This window comes from Lates calcarifer, linkage group LG15, assembly GCF_001640805.2.
Source record: "Lates calcarifer isolate ASB-BC8 linkage group LG15, TLL_Latcal_v3, whole genome shotgun sequence".
Taxonomy (NCBI): domain Eukaryota; kingdom Metazoa; phylum Chordata; class Actinopteri; family Centropomidae; genus Lates; species Lates calcarifer.
In genome coordinates, this window is record NC_066847.1 from 30,433,741 (window position 1) to 30,449,890 (window position 16,150).

At 41.2% G+C, this 16,150-nt stretch overlaps 1 protein-coding gene across 2 annotated transcripts in view; it reads left to right on the plus strand.

Annotated features, from left to right (window-relative positions):
• zfpm2a (zinc finger protein, FOG family member 2a) overlaps positions 1 to 16,150 on the plus strand; it is a 115,907-nt gene that overhangs the window by 33,512 nt on the left and 66,245 nt on the right. For both annotated transcript variants that reach the window (XM_018682468.2, XM_018682476.2), the window contains one exon: positions 5,502 to 5,603. In XM_018682468.2, the coding sequence (XP_018537984.1) occupies positions 5,502 to 5,603 (102 nt within the window). The remainder of the gene's footprint in view (positions 1 to 5,501; positions 5,604 to 16,150) is intronic.

Sequence of the window (16,150 nt, forward strand, 5' to 3'; positions counted from 1 at the left end):
AGCCCTGTGCGGACTTGAACGTGGGTTTTAAAGCAGCCACTCATCCCATGGCCTTTATCTTCTGCTGCTTCCCGGAGAATACGGTCTCCCGTGTAAGGTTCCTCCACTGAGCAGTGACTCTCTGGTCTTAGCTTAGCCTTGTATCTGTGTAGTCACTCTCTGAAATGGGCTTGTCAGGGGGACCTAAAACCTCCATTAAAAGTTTCAGTCTATAATAGGTATTAAAAAGCTGTAGGAACACAAAGAGGAGTACCAATTTTCATTAACATATGAAGCACTTATTAACTTTGATCAGAGTGCGGTGAAGTAGCAAAGCCGCTTAAAGGCGCAAAGGTCAAGAAGTTGAATGCCACCAAAGACTCAGCCATTTGCCTTACCCTTGCAGAAAAGGGACTCCCCAGATAAGTGCATGGAGCACCTTGATGTCCCATCTTGGTCTCAGGCTTGGTAACCTCTAAAATGGGTGATGGTAGACTCTATAACCTGTTTAGTTAATGGTGTCATGGCTCTCACTGGTTTTTGGTGCTTCACATTGATGTGGTGTGTGAAGTGCTGGTGGCATCACATACAGGAGCCTGAAAGCCAAAAATTAGCAAAAGATGCTCTGGGAAATCTCACAGATGCCAAACTGTGAGGGTGATCAATTCATTAGACAAACAAGAGAAATAATGGGTTTATTCTCCCAGAAACCTCCAGGAGTGTTTTGAATAATTTTTAAAGACTTGAAAAGGTAACATTCTCTGATAATTGACAAAAACAAACTTAGAGGAATAAATAAGTGAAGTGTTCTACTTAAATACAATTTTGAGGTTCTTGTACATCACTACTTACTTTTATATTTCCATTATATTCTATCTTAAACTTCAACTCCACTACATTTCAGAGGGAAATATTATACTATTCACTTCAATACATTTATTAGACAACTTCAGTTACTAGTTAGTATATTATTTTTATAGATTAAACTACCTAGCTGGTGGTAGTTAAAAGTGGCCCCACTTCAAGAAACTTCAATATTAAAATGCTGCTTAAATGTATCTAATAAGAATATAGGAGAACACCGCAAGGGTCCATTCTGCATAATTAACACTTTCACTATTTGTTATTTGATAAATTGATGATGCTACTTCTGTACAGTTCCTTAAGTATAATTTTCTTTAGTATTGGGTCACAACATAAATCTGAAGGTAGTGGTTAAAGAAGCACTCAGATCCTTAAGGAAAAGTAAGAGGAACACTAATTTAATATGGAATGGGGTCTGCGTACCTATCTAGCTTTGTGAGGAAAAAAAGCCTCATATCTAAAGAAATAACCTTGGCTTTCCCTTGTGATTTAAACAGAATTGTACCTCAGACAACTTCTTTTACTCGGTCAGTTTCACATTTATTGACCTCTGCTTGTGAAGAGCTTACAGATGAACACACTGACTCCACAGCAAAGATTTATACTCTATTGACACACCTGACTCTATAATTGTAAGAAAGATACCTTTTTTATATACGCTGAGCTGCATCTTTTTTTTTTTTTACTGAAATTGTGAAATTTCACCTTGCTGTTTTACCCCCTCTTTTATTGTTGGCTCTCTGTGAAGTTCAGCACAGGGTGTTGCCACAAGCTGTTCCCTTTCTGCGTTCCAAGTGTTGTCTGATGACAAATGACTTCCTTAGTTAGCCCTGACAGTAAATTTACATGTCATTTCATGTGTCTCATTTTCTAGATGTGAAACATCTTTTTGTTAAGTTATATTACATGAAAATTTCCGACTCAAACTGCTTTATTCTGATGCCACTGTGAGTGTTTACTGAGTGAGTGTCAGGATACATCAAGGGCAACTAAATGTGAACATTTGCACTCTCCTGCACTGTTCCTCTCAAATTACAGAATAATAATGCAGGCAAAAGCATTTATCACAGTGGAAGTGACAAGTGAAAGTTCAGGACTACGTACCTAGGACTCAACATTGCAAATAACAAACCCACCTTGACCCCTCAAATAACCCCTCAGTGAGTAATTTGAACTGCAACAGCCAGAGACTTACAGTAACAAACAGAAAGTGCAGAATTAATTATGCCACTCTTTGTGTAACACAGGAGTAATCAGAATCTCCAGCAACACAGGAGGAAGATCTCCTTGGCTCTTTCGCCACAGCTGCCAGTGCCCAGAATGGTAAATGTGGAATTTTAATGCACAGTTGATGCTGGAGAATATGGGGAAATGCTAATTTGTGATGCGATAAGATGAATCGAGTCATCCCTTTAGCCCCATTTGACTCAGTGGAGGAAATTAATCATTAATGTTTGTTAAGTATGACAATCTAACTGGGCCAGATCTACATGCTCAGAGACTGAGGCAGAGCGAGATAAAGACCCAGGCTGCAGACAGGGAGGAAAACTGCCAGATTCTGTAATGATGGGAATTTATTGGCATTTAAAGAGACAGTGGCAAGGCATTTCACTAATAGCCTCCCTCCATTGGAGTGCTCTGCCTGCCACAAATTGCATGCAATTCAAACCTATTTTTCAGATAGCAGGGAAGTCTTACAGCTATGCTTGACTTTGGTGAAAAAGGTTGCTTCCTGGAATTGACTTTATCTGTTGCAGCATAATCTGCATCAACAACCAAATATGCAATATCAACTGACTAGCACTACCACTGCTGGGGGGACGGCAGGCATCGCCCCCCTAATATTACATTCTGAAAATTATTACAAGCTCCAACACTAGCAAGATTGTGACGGGCTTAGAAAAGTGGCAGTGGGTTAAAGTCATCGAGTCCAGAATTCAGTAACATATAGAACTGTGCAATCCCATACGAAGACTTAAAACTACTTATACTCCATTTTGCAGAAATTGCGACCTGTCTCTAGACTCAGTGGTCAGGATTAGAGTTCTCAGAGCTCCTTAAAGTCACACACGAGAGATTGACATTTTCAAGGGCTTCTTTGGCAGAGACAATGCTAAAAGGGAGAGAAAAAGCCAATATGACTTTGTTGCTACCTTGCTCGAGGAATTGTTTGTGTAAATCGCCTATAAGCTTATTGACCTGAATGTGTGGCACGCTGCGTGTGACTGCGATTTGGCTAGAGAGCTGTCCTTTGATAGAGCAGAGATAGGGCTGATTTTAACAGCTCACTGGCTCCTCTTGCATGCCCGCCAACCCTGCACCCAGCAGGCCACCTCACTTCCCCAGCCCTCCCCGTCCCTTCTGTTCTCCTCAGCCTTCCCTCGCTCAACCTTAAGTATCTCCATTTGATTGCGCTGGGAAAGGAACCTAAGCCAGATGTAAATTATGATCTAGACGATAATGTAGAGGATGATCACTGACAATCTGTCTCAGTTGATAAGACTGCAGAGGGTTTCAATTCAAATGATAAAACAGTCTCTGTCTCTTATAGTGGACCTCTGTGAATGAAATGGAGCACCTGAATCAATTTATTTTTATATCAGAAAGGTCAAAATTCCTATGTCATATAAAACCATAAAAATAGGTCTCCTTATTCCTTGTATTCCAGGTTTTATCAAAGTGTACTGTAAGCAAACGAGTGCTGCTCCAGCATTTCTTCCTCTGCTCTGCTTTTTCCTAGTGACATTTGTGCAGGAAACTTCATCAAAGCCCTGTGACATTGTTCCCTTGTGAGGTTGCCTGGGCGATTGTGTTTAAAATGCATTGCAAACTGTGTTAGATAGACGGCAGAAAATCCTTAATCACTGCTTAATTAAGGAATCATCTTGTAGCTTCATTTCCCGGGCTGTAATTAAACACTTCCAATACGTTTCGTTACAGGGCTTAACATGTTCGCCTGAGATCAAGGTAGTGCCTTTAATGTTATCTTGCCAGCTTTTTTTAAACTCCGCTCCATTGGAAGGAACTGTTGATATACGCCTTTGTTATCCTCGTCATAATACGAGCCTAGTATGCTAAAGAGGTTCTCCAGGCCCAACAATAAATAGTGGGGGAATTTAGTTGAGTGGGCTCCCTGATAATATACTGGGAGAGAGGAGGAGTGGGGGGAGAAATCGCCAGCACAAGCAGACACTTGCATAAGCAAAACTGGGTCATAATGACCTCATGTACTGTAAGTAGGACATTTCGGCAGACTTCCTTTCAGTATCACATTTTTCTCCTGTATACATCTCCTCTTTTAGAGTCAGGCAGAAAGCTGACATCCTTTTGGCAATGTTTGCTACCTTCTTTGAAGTGAGCCATGTCAAAAAAAAGCTAAACAAGCATGGTGTGTGTGCTTGATCTGGAGATTAACCTAACTGAGGACGGACGGCACTGGAGTGAAGTAGTGTGCGTCCCATGGCAGTTGTCACTGAAAATGTGATAACTAACACTCTGAAATGCTTTCAGGGAGCTGGAGGGGGGAGACACAGATGTGGTAAACAACCATATGACGACAGCATGTATGAACTATATGTCTTATCATATTTGGTTATAGGTATGGTGTTTTTTTTTTTTTAAATAATCGCTATCTAAGCCACATCTTCTATATTGTCTTGTCATTCCAAAATATTATAAATCCACACACCCAGCACTTTTTTCCTTGCAGAGTGTATGAAGTGTAGTAATCCATTGTAGTAATCCAGGCCTGTCCTTGACCGTTCACTATTGGGTTTAAAACATCAAAGGGATGAAAACGATATGGTGACAAAAGTGAAAGAAATGTTCCTCCATAAACTATCAGCTACCACTACATGCCCCAAGCAGGTTTGCCTGAGTTTGGAGAGACACTCTGTGCAACCAATGTGTCAGCCACATCGGATTTATTTAGAGCACCACACTAGGGGCACCTACGAAGCACTGATTTATGTGCCTATAAACTTTGAGTACAAACTGTGCTTACTGTAGACATGCAAAAATAGATTTTTTTTTTTTTTTTACAGTAAGTGCATCTAAGAACACTCAACAAGCACTCCCGTCAGTGTTATGGCTGCACACTCAGAGGCGGAGCCTGTTTAACAAGGTCTTTAAGCACTTACATCCAGCAGAGAGATACCCAAATATCCCCTAGCATGGTCTGTGTGAGCCCTGAGACTGTAAATCAGCCCTACATCCTATAACACACATTCTAGCTCGCTCCACAATAGATCAAACGGTAATAAATAGCCACCTCTCTCCCACACATTGCTTTCCTTCCTGTTCCATGGGGCTTCCTCCTGTTCCTGCAAGCACTCATGGGAGCTCCTTTTACATAAAAGTGTGCAGCTGGACCCGGTGAGCTCACTGCAAATGTACATGTACAGAACTACACATACACAAAAACACACATTTACAATGGCACAGCATCTGATTATGACACACTTGAATGTTACAGAAAAGTAAATGATTTTTGCTGGGATAATATACTAATTCCATCAGAACCTACGCTCTGGAAGGGCAGCACAGTCCACAGAGCAGTGTTTAATTAAATTAGGTGTCTTGAACATTAAATTTGGATTGAGTCCTGCTCACTTTGTGTCTTGTGTGCTTTATAGAACTTAATTTCCTCTACCTTTTAGGAGAGGAAGATGGCAACCGAGAAGCAGGAGAGTCGGAGATGGACGGACAGGGCGAGAAGACCAGGCATGCTGCAGTGGGGCCAGATGAATGGGATGGTCCAAGTAAGGACAAATTTTCATATCACTTTCCTAGAAAGCCTCTAAGAGCCATCAGACAAAATTACTGTAACTAAACTGCAATACATGTTGAATAATTTGAGATAAGGTACTGATTTTGACATTTAATAGAAAGGAAGCAACAGGAGATTTGTAGACACTTGTGCTTTGAAAGCAAGAAAACATTGTCTTATGCAGCAACTATTGATGGACAAATGAGTCAGTTGTCTGTATACAATGTAATAAGCCATTTAAACTGCATTCGGAGCTGCCACTCAGTTAACAGTACCACATTACCAGTATCTGCTTGCAAGCAGATGTAGCTTGTTTTTGAAGAGTTAACAATATATATTTTTTATCTTGTTTTGCCCTTTTACTAAAAGTAACTTCATCAAAGTGATGGATAATACATTGAACAAGAATGTTGCACAGCAATTACTGCTCAGCAATAGCCTGCACCCACACTGCTGAACACACAAAATGTGATTCCTTTTAATGCATAAAATGACCTCAAGAATTTGTTGCAGGTACATGCATTTGTTAAAAAAAAGAAAAGAGAAGCGAGAGAGAGAGAGAGAGAGAGAGAGAGAGAGAGAAGGAGAAAAAAGTGGATTTGGGCAAGTTGTGCTTGCTAGCTTGAAGCCCCCCGGGGTGTGTATTTTATACTGACAGTGAATCAGTGTTATCGCACCTATCAGATAATGCATTTATCATTAAATTTCACATTTGCATTTAAATCTGGGGAAGGAAATGAGCATTGCTGGCTAAAGATAAGAGCGCTGGGACGACAGTAATAAACCATCACTGTGATCAGTCAGGAGACAGGGCTGAGGGGGTCAGCTCAGAACTATGGGGGCCATGACAAAAAGAAGGCATCACATGCGGAAAAAGGCCCTTTTGGGCGAGAAAATGCTGAGCTTAAAAATACTCCTTTGAAAAGGAGGGATGGATGTAGCATGAGTAGATGTATGACTGACTGTAATTATACTTCCCCCTTCTACTTAGCCATCAGAATGAGAATTAGAGGCTCAGAAACTCACTGCTGGACAGGCAACGGAGGGAGAGAGAGGAGGGAGACTCTAGTTTTATGGGAGTAAAGTGTCTCTCGCATACAGTGAGGATGGCTGAACTGGCGATGTGAGACATGATGTCCATTTCATGTTTTACTAAACCACAGCCTGAGTGGTTCCAAGTTATCAAGTGACATCCAGTCTGAGGACTTTGGCGCTGTCCTAATGTTTGCTGTATTACAAACTGAAAAATTACACTGCATATGGTTGCGTCCAAGTTAAAGAAATATGCTGTACTGTACTGTATGTATGTACTGTACGTGCACAAGCTTGTTCATAGCAGCCAGGATTATAAAAGGAAAACAACAATCAACATGTTACCACTCATGTAAGTTTCTCGACATCTCTATGATATACCAACCAATTAGTGAGTGACTTACAGTGAGACATTTGTGCCCCTCCTCTGTTTTCTGAATGGGCAGCATAGAGTGGGCAGAAATTAATCTTGGTGCATAATAATGCCATTCACTCTCCCATCATGGCTGCCATGAAAGGTCATTTCCCTTTTTAATTTTTCCCATTGTGCTGGAAAAGTCAGATGGGCATGTTATAATTTGAATAAAGAGGGGAATCAGACAATCAGATAGGAACATTTGAAATGACATGACTTCCTGTTCAAAGCGATTAAAAGCAAATTTATTTAGTTTGAGACTGTCTACCCTTTAATCTCTTTGTAAATGTTCTGATAGTTCAGCATTCAAAAGTTCTTTGTTATTCTTTGGCTTAAGTTTAAGCAGGTGTGATTATGATCACCAACAGATAATTTTTAATCACTGCGCGTGTGCATCTGAATAGGATGTGTAATGGCCGTTACATAAAAAGAGAGTGAAGCCTTTTAATGAGGTGGGCTAACTCGGAACATGCCCACCTGCTTTGGTGATTCTATTGAACCACCTCCATACCGTTTCCCTTTTGCTGAGTAACAACAAAAGCCTTTACAATCTACATCCTGTAATTGAACTTTTTTTTTTGTCCCTGCATTTCATCTCCACTTTAGTAACTCATGTCAAGTGCTGTCTGCGATTGCCCCCTGTTCTCTGATTGTCTTTCTTTCTGGAACAGCAGAGAACTGTACTGAATGACTCACTATTAATCTGATAGCTGGCTCTTCTCTGTTGTTCAGAGTGCTGGGTCTCTGATGTGGAACACCCAGCGAGTTCTCTTTCTCTCCCCTTGTCTCTACAAGTATGTCCTTAAGCAAATCTGCACACTGATCTTCTGTCTCGTGTTCATTTCTCGTCACGGATGTTTCGCAATCAGCCGCTGATTTGGGAGATAGCGTGTCATGCTATTCTATTCATTTTCATGGACTAGCAATGATAGGAATCTGACTCTGTCTCTCCCGCTCACTCTCCTCTAGGCTAATTGGGAATGGTGTGTGTTAGCTAGCTAACTCTGCTAATGAACTTGTTCTCAGCCTTATCTAAATACTTGCTCATGTAAACCACACCCCCTTATGAAAGTCATGAAAATCCTAGGTTCGTTAGGAGTGCTGTAATTATGATCATTGCCGTTTCCACTAAAAGTGTCTAGTCTGTAAAATAGCATTTTGTTTGGTGCGATATGTATTTATGCATTTGTTGATCTACCAGCATAAACTAACAGGACAACTGTAGCAGATGTTGGCAACAATAGAAAAATCACATATCCCACTCTGTATTGTCCACCAGTAATATAATGAAGTTTGGCTGATTACATTTATAATGTACCTAATGATTGGTTAAAAAGAATTTATTGTAATGCAACATGTACAAACCACTAAACTCTGCATAGCATGCATTTATTAACAGCAGTTTCATTCAGGGTTTCGGGCTCATCAAGACTTTATAACTATTCCTCACAACAGGACAATACAATACAATACAATACAGTACAATACAATACAATTGTACTGTCAACCAGTGGAGAATTATCTGTAATTACACCTTTCAAAATCAAAACATTATTAAAGGGGTACTCAACCTTTTTATCTGCTGCATGCACAGATGATTATATTCTGCATCTAATGTATTTATTTTTTTGAGTTTTTCTGTCTCATCAATTGTTCATGACTATTTCTCACAGAATACAATCCAGTGCAACTTTATTATCCACAGCAGTGGAAATTTGAGTTATTAAATTATTAAAGGGGCACTCCACCAATTTTACACATAGCAATCAGTTTATTTGTCACATTTTTACAGACAGAGTTTGAAACAACATGCAAGCATAATAGAATTTTGAATTGGATTCAAATGATTTTTACCTCAATCACTGACCCAAAAAAATCTCTCATGTAAAACATGGAGTGCTTTCAATATCTGTAATAGTAAGAGCGCAGGTGAAAGCATTATGTTGTAGAGTGACTTATGTTACCACAGCTGTCAGCTAAGCTGTTAAAACCCCAAGTCTACTCTCTGTCTTCTAATAGTAAGTAATTGTGTGTTACTGCCTTGGCATCATGCACTGTGGCATCAGGATCTAAGATATTGCAGCAAATACACTTAAAATAAGGCACACAGCAAAGGAAGAGATACAGAAGGAGGAGATGAGTGTGACAGAGCGGTAACTGAAGCGATATGATCACCTTGTCCACAAATCTCTTCTCTTGGCTGTCCCTGATGGCCGGCGTGGCCCAGCTTGCTCAGCTCCCAGTGCCAGCTGGGCATCGGCCAGGGCAAGGCAGGGGTCAGCTGAAGGAGTGGCCATCTGAGAATCTACCTGACGGTCAGACACAGACGGAGCACAAGCAAAGAGAATGCCCCCACCCACCTACCAACCTAAAAAATGATTTTCATCAGCCTTCTTCCTTCCCCTTTCAAGACATCAAACATGCACAAGCTGAAAACGCAGCTTCACTCAGATGTAAAAACTCTTGAATCTCATTTTTGACTCCAGCCAACCCAGAAGGGTCTGTGGCCGATCCGTCTTCTTCCAGTCTCCAAAAAAAAAGAAAGAAAAAGAGAGAAAAAAAAAAAACAATAACCATTCTGGGTTTAATGCACATATGTCATGCTAGGAGAACTGGAGGACCAGATGGCCACGATACTGTGGCAGGTGCCTCAACAAATGTTTGCGGTTGCCCGTGCTGCTATTTATATCATGGTGAAACACAGACACGCAAATATTTGCAAAAGGACAGTGGGCCCTTTTTGTTGGGAGTCAAAGTGATCACCGAAATAAACAGATGGGATTAAACCTTTTGGGCATCAGTCACTTGAACTTTTAAATTCCCTTGGTTCATCCAAAGAAACTTAGTGGAAAACAGGAAAACACTAAGATGAAGGTGGTACCAAGAAGGTTCAGACAGTTCCCCCTATTGCAATCAACAGTTCATAAATTATTGTTCATATTTGCATTTTAGTTGCAGACGTTCTTTGCCATGTTGGCCCCAAATGAACTGAAAGAGAGCTGACCAAAACTCTAGTACAAATACTGAGGAAAAAACTTTTAAATTCTTCAGCAGCGACAGTCCATTTGAGCACAGTTCAGACAGGTTGCTCTCAGTAAACAAGGCATTTTCTAACTCAGCACCCAAGTCCATTATAAAGTCAGGGTGTCGTCAAGGAAGGAGGGGCGAGCCGAAATGAGGGAGAGAGACAAACGGAGCACCCAGATGCAGATTAGGCTGCAGAAGATGAGGGTGTAAAAGGGATTTAATGGTAGGATGGATTAGAGAAATCCTTGTAACAATGTTAAATAATTATGGTTCCAGCCGAGATCAAAGCACCATTGATTGAACCCCTCAAGCCTTCAGCACACAGAGTCTTGGAAAGCAAAGATTGGTAAACTAGTGCTCAGACCACTCCGGCTGCTCCAGTTAAATTGGATTGGAAATATTAGGATATAGATGAATCCTTCAGGAGGCTTTCGCAAAGCTTTTGTCACCGGAAATGTAGCTTGGGAACGGTATGAAAGGTTTGATAGTGTACTGTCTCGACAGAATCATAAGACGAGGGTGTCGCAGCTGTCTCCACTGATACCTAAGCGTTTTAAGTAGACTTATAGACACACTTGACTGTTATATCAGCAAACTGAAAACTTTCAGTGCAGGCTTTCATTCAAGGTTTTATTTTTTTCCCCCCTCCGTCTTGTAATCAAGAAATTTGGACGTGCATCATGGCAATTCTCCTTTAAGAAAAGGAAGGTTTTATCTCGCTGCTCCAGGGGTTTATTCAAAGTCTTCTGACAAGTCTCACAAAACATGAATGACACTCAGATTGCTGATACTGATGATGAAAGTCCATCATCAGCTTCTCTGGTAGTTCTGGGCCCTGAGTGATGTAAAATTAAATTGCAATCAAAGTGCTATGTGTAAACATTGTCCGCCTTTTTCCAAATACATTTATTTCTTAAGAGACTGTTGATGAAGGGTTTTTACTGTATGGATCACCTGTGTGCAGAGAAAACACCTTCCCCCATCGCCACACACATGCACACCCACAAAATCACAATGTGAGATTATAATGATGAAATATGCAACAAGAGATTAGACAAATCACTGTACTCCTATGCTGCATGGCCTTGATGCAAATTTAGTCACTGATCCGCTATACTAAGAGGCTTTATGAAGGAACTTCATGGTTGTTAGTTATATAATCTAAAATAGGGCAAAATGCAATCACTGTTCTTATCATTTGAGGAAGATGTCACTATATTCAGTTCTAGTTTTGTGTGGATACGTGGGATGTGGCACACAGAGAATGCTGTTAATAAGATAATTCACTTCCAACCATTTTGTCTGCATTTCAGCCGAATTTGTGTCCACTTACAATGCTATCTTTTCACTGTGATTACTATTTCACAAGTCCAAAGAATTCAGAAGAAAATGAGAGCTGTTGTTAAATATGAGGCTGACTTAAAGCGCGGTTGGTGGTGGTGTTTCTGCCCCCAGGGACTTGACACCCATTGCGTCTTTCTTTAGCTCTCTGAATATGTTTGTTCTGCAATGCGCCTCCCAGGCGCTGTAGCTGCACACGTTTTTCTAAGAGGTATCATTGTAATTGGTTGAATATTTGATGTGTGTATTTAACATTAACATGGAGACACTTATGCAAGCTGCGCTAGGGGATATAATGCTGGGTAAACTCTGGATTGCTCAACTGAAACTTACTTGCATGTGGAATTTTTCATTTCTTTTGGCCTTTTTTAAATAAAACTACAGAGTGTATTTGAGTGACTTTGGTTTGTAGTTCTTTTTCATGCATGAATTTGCAAGGGTTTCTGTAAAATCTGGATGCAAGTGCTTCAGATAGTGCTTAGTTTCATATGCATGACTGTTCACTTTCATTCACTTTGGTGTCCTCATATTATTATTTGGCTATAGGAATGCACTCAGTCCCATTCAAACCATATCTCTCCCAAAACCCCAACCCCCCTACTCTGTCTTTCCCCTCTGATCTCACACAAACACACTCACGTACAGCCTTCACACTGATAGGTATTGATATCAGAACAGTGCCCCCGCCTGTGAAGGCCTCCCATTGGTGATGAACAGCTGGGTGCAGCTTGGCCCACTGGTCACGCCAATTCCACCTCCTTCTTTTTTTCTGTTTAGATGTGGTGGGGGAGGTGGGGCTCACTTGTCAAGTGAATTAAAATACCAAATAACAGTAATAATAATGATAATAAAAAGTTAATAAAAAATGGCATGTTCCTCCCTGATTGTGCGAGTGTTGTGGTATTCAATTATGCAATTTTCATTGGCATATTAATCATCTTTTCAACAAACAAGCCGCCGTTAATTAAAGCAAAGCATGGATAAAGACGTGTTGCCGGATCATCACTCCGTTTATCACCGTGCACAGACCCGCAGTTAAGTAAATTCAGGCTGTGAGATGAATTTCAATTGTCTCCCTGTTTCTTCCTCTGTGTACTTGTGTGTGTGTGTAGTTAACCATTTATTTATTCACATTGTGTTTGGAGGTGGGGTTAGTGACGTTTGATGTCAGTGTGTATAGGAAATTGATTTTTTTTTTTTTTTTTTTGTAAAAGCCATCATGTAACCAGCAGTTAACAATGACTTAAACTGTTGAGCATAGATATCTAATTCATGTTACAGGTTTTTCTTTTTTTATCAGCCCCTTTTTTCTGCACAGATTTGAATGTTAACTGCGCTTTGATTAACACTACCACTCTTCAGATTACTCAGACCGAGGCTGAATGAATTTAGATTTTTCCTTTGCCTCTCAGTGGCCACACTGAGTGTGTAAAGGAGGCCAGCGGAGCTATATGACATCTCTGTACACACAGGACAGCTCTGCCCATTCTCCTTGTCTCTTTTTTTCCGGCTTTTCATGCCGCCTCTGTGCCTTGCTCATTGGTGGGAGGGGATGGAGATTATTCAGGATCTGGTAAGATATGGGCTTCTCTCTAATCATAGCCCACTGCCTCTACTGTCATTCAGTTACTAAATAGAAGTGGGGAAAATGTCTTGGTGACGGGAGCGGCCAGACAGTCATGCAAGTACTTGAGTTCCTCCAGCAGAAAAAGAACTCGAGGCATCTGTAGACATGTCGCTTGTCCCTGTCCCTCATTGTGGAGCAACTTTATCAGCTCCAACCGCTCACCCACTTGCTAAACTGTAGGGCCAGTCGCCTCTTAACTTAAACATAAGATCTTTGTGGTTTGAAGCACTCGGCTGCTCTGCGCCCAGTGTGGATCTGAAAGGCAAACACGACTCCAGTGTCGCCGTCGCCCATCACAAAATCACACCTCATGGAAAACTTGTTTCTGCTGTGTTAGCTTGAATCTAAATGCACTCAAACAGACTGTTGCACTGGAGCAAGATTCCCCCCTCTAAAGGGAAAAAAAAGAGAGATGATGGAGAAAGAAAGAGAGAGGGAGGAGGAGAGAGAGAGAGGAAGAGGGAAAGTGGCAGAGAGATGGAGATGGAGAAAGAGGAGGAGGAGTGAGAGAGGGAAAGAGGGGGAGAGAAAAGTCAAAAACCTCCACATAACAATGCCGGAGAAAAATCAGAACATTTTCCACCGAAAGATGGGCCATTTCCAAATCCTTGTGCCCTATCAGACAAATTAAAGTAAATCAAGCATGAAATGAAGCAGAAGAGCCCGGAGATAAGGCTCCTTTAAGTCGTTTACAGATTAGGACAGAGAGAGAGAGAGAGAGGGAGAGAGGTGCATCTGGTCTCTGGCAGTGAAGGAGGCTAGTTTCTCATTTCACAATAGCAGCCTGTGTATAGGATTACTCTCCCCTGTCACCGACATGAGGAGCAGTAGGGGAATAGACGTCCACAAAATGTGTCTAAATATGTCCCCTCAGAAATGTTTCGAACCGAAAACCTCTGAGTGTTGGCCAGATGTGACATGTGATAAACAAGCATGTTACATGCAGTGTTTGACCCAGTGTATCATACTGCTTTGTTTGTTATTTCAGTTGCCTCTTCACCTTTTCTTATGCTCAAGTGCCTTCATCACCGCAAAGCTTAAACATTCAAATGAATTCAGGATTGGTTGAGCTGTGTCACGTGATTGTACGGCTGTCAGCTCCTATGTGTATGTTAAGCATGCCTCAGATCAGGTTTGGGGGAGGCAGGAAGAGGAGGTGGTGGTAGGGGGGTGTTGTACAAATTATATTTTCAAAATGTGATTTTGTTTTAATGTTGCATCGCTCTGTAAACTGGCTTGTTTAATATGTACATCGTACTTCTATTTTCTGTCTTACATCAACAGATTAATTGCTGTTTTATTTTAGTGCTCGCAAATAATCAAAACATAATTATGGAGCTAGTTGTTCATGGAGGAACGATATTTTACAGTGTACACACACACACACGCACACACACACACACACACACAGGCAGGCACATGCACACCCATCTCATTCATGCATGCACGCAAATCCAAGCAAGAACTAAACAACCCCCCTCCACTCTCACACACATGCTTACACACATACACAAACACACACAGGCACCCACACATAGCAAGGGTGCGCTGCTCTTTGATGCCGCCCGTCGAGCTCTCGCTGGATTTTGTTTCACTCCTTTTCGTGTATCTTTTCTGGGAGTGATGAGAGGTGGGCTCGGCTGCGGCGCTCAGCTCGCTCCCAGAGAGACGAGAGCTGGCCCCCGTCACCGGGTAGCTGCTCTCCAAAGCCGCGACCTTGACCTTCCCAGCCCAAGTCTTAGGTTTAGCTCCTTTATCGCACTATCTCCAGGCATTTAAAAATACTCCTGAAACTCAATGATTTAACCCGCTTTTACGCTGTTCACATCAAAACTGGATGAAAAAAAAAAGCTTAATCCATCTTATCTGTTGACTGTCAAACTGCTCCGGCTAAAACCTACTCACAAAAGACAACTAGGTCACCCAGGAAAAAACAGAATTCCCCGTTACCCAGGGGAAGTTGCAGCCTGGTAATTGACTTGGGAGGAGATTCAGGAGTACTTTAAAAATAGTCTCTTCCTGAATTAACTGCAGAATATCAAGACTTGAAGGTAGCAATGTTTACTTGTGTTCTATCTTAAAAACTTGTTTGTTAAGATATTTCATAGTGCCCCCATATAGCTATTTTTCAAATGAATCTTCCTATATATCCTTGCGAATATAACTATTTCATGTCATGATGTGTTTTATTGGTGAACAGACAAAATTGCGACTTCCTTTTGCAACTGAAGTCTTGCAGCCCTTTTATCCATCCGTCTCAAATACATGCATTCCCAGTGAACACACCATCAATTACTCATTCATCCTGACACACTCAGGTGGAGTAATGTCCCTTTGATGGTTTTGAAATTTTAAAGAAAAGCGTTTAAAGTAATCAGATTCCACCAGGAGTGGTGTGTGTCCTCTAGATGTTGTCGGTGATACGGTGATATCTCTGCGTGAGGACAGTCATTCTTTAAGTTTTGCTGTCTCCCTTTACATGCTATCAATAGAAATTGCAGTGCTTCTCTAAAGATGGATGTCTCAGAGATTGTTGTCAGGGAGCCTGCTGCTAACTTCACCAGGCTTTTGATGAAATGGAGTGCTTGACAGCTGGTATATTTCAATTCATTCAATGACACCAAACAACAGTCTGCGTGTTGATAATGTACTGCAGGACTAAGTTGTGTGTGAGTGTGTGCGTTTGCAGCTGTACTATTCTAAACTTCATAACTTTAATTACTTCAGTTAACTTTCATGGACACGGGGTCATTGGCATAATCCTGGGTTATCTTTGGATCCTCATATAAATTGCTAGTCCAATATCGATTGGAATTACATCCATATTGGACAATTCTACTCTTCATGATATGTCCACAGCGACCATTGCGGGGGGTAGTGTGCTGTTTATGAAGTGTGGGAGGTCGGGGTGGTGGTTGGGCAGCCCTGTCACAGAGGTGCCGTTAAGATGCCATTTTAGTAAAGGAGTAGTTTTTGAGAGTTAGATGAGACGGTCAATACCACTCTCATATCTGTCCATTCAATACAGGACTACAGCCAGCAGCAAATTAGCCTTAGATTACCATAACGACTGGAATCAGGTGAAAACAGTTAGCCT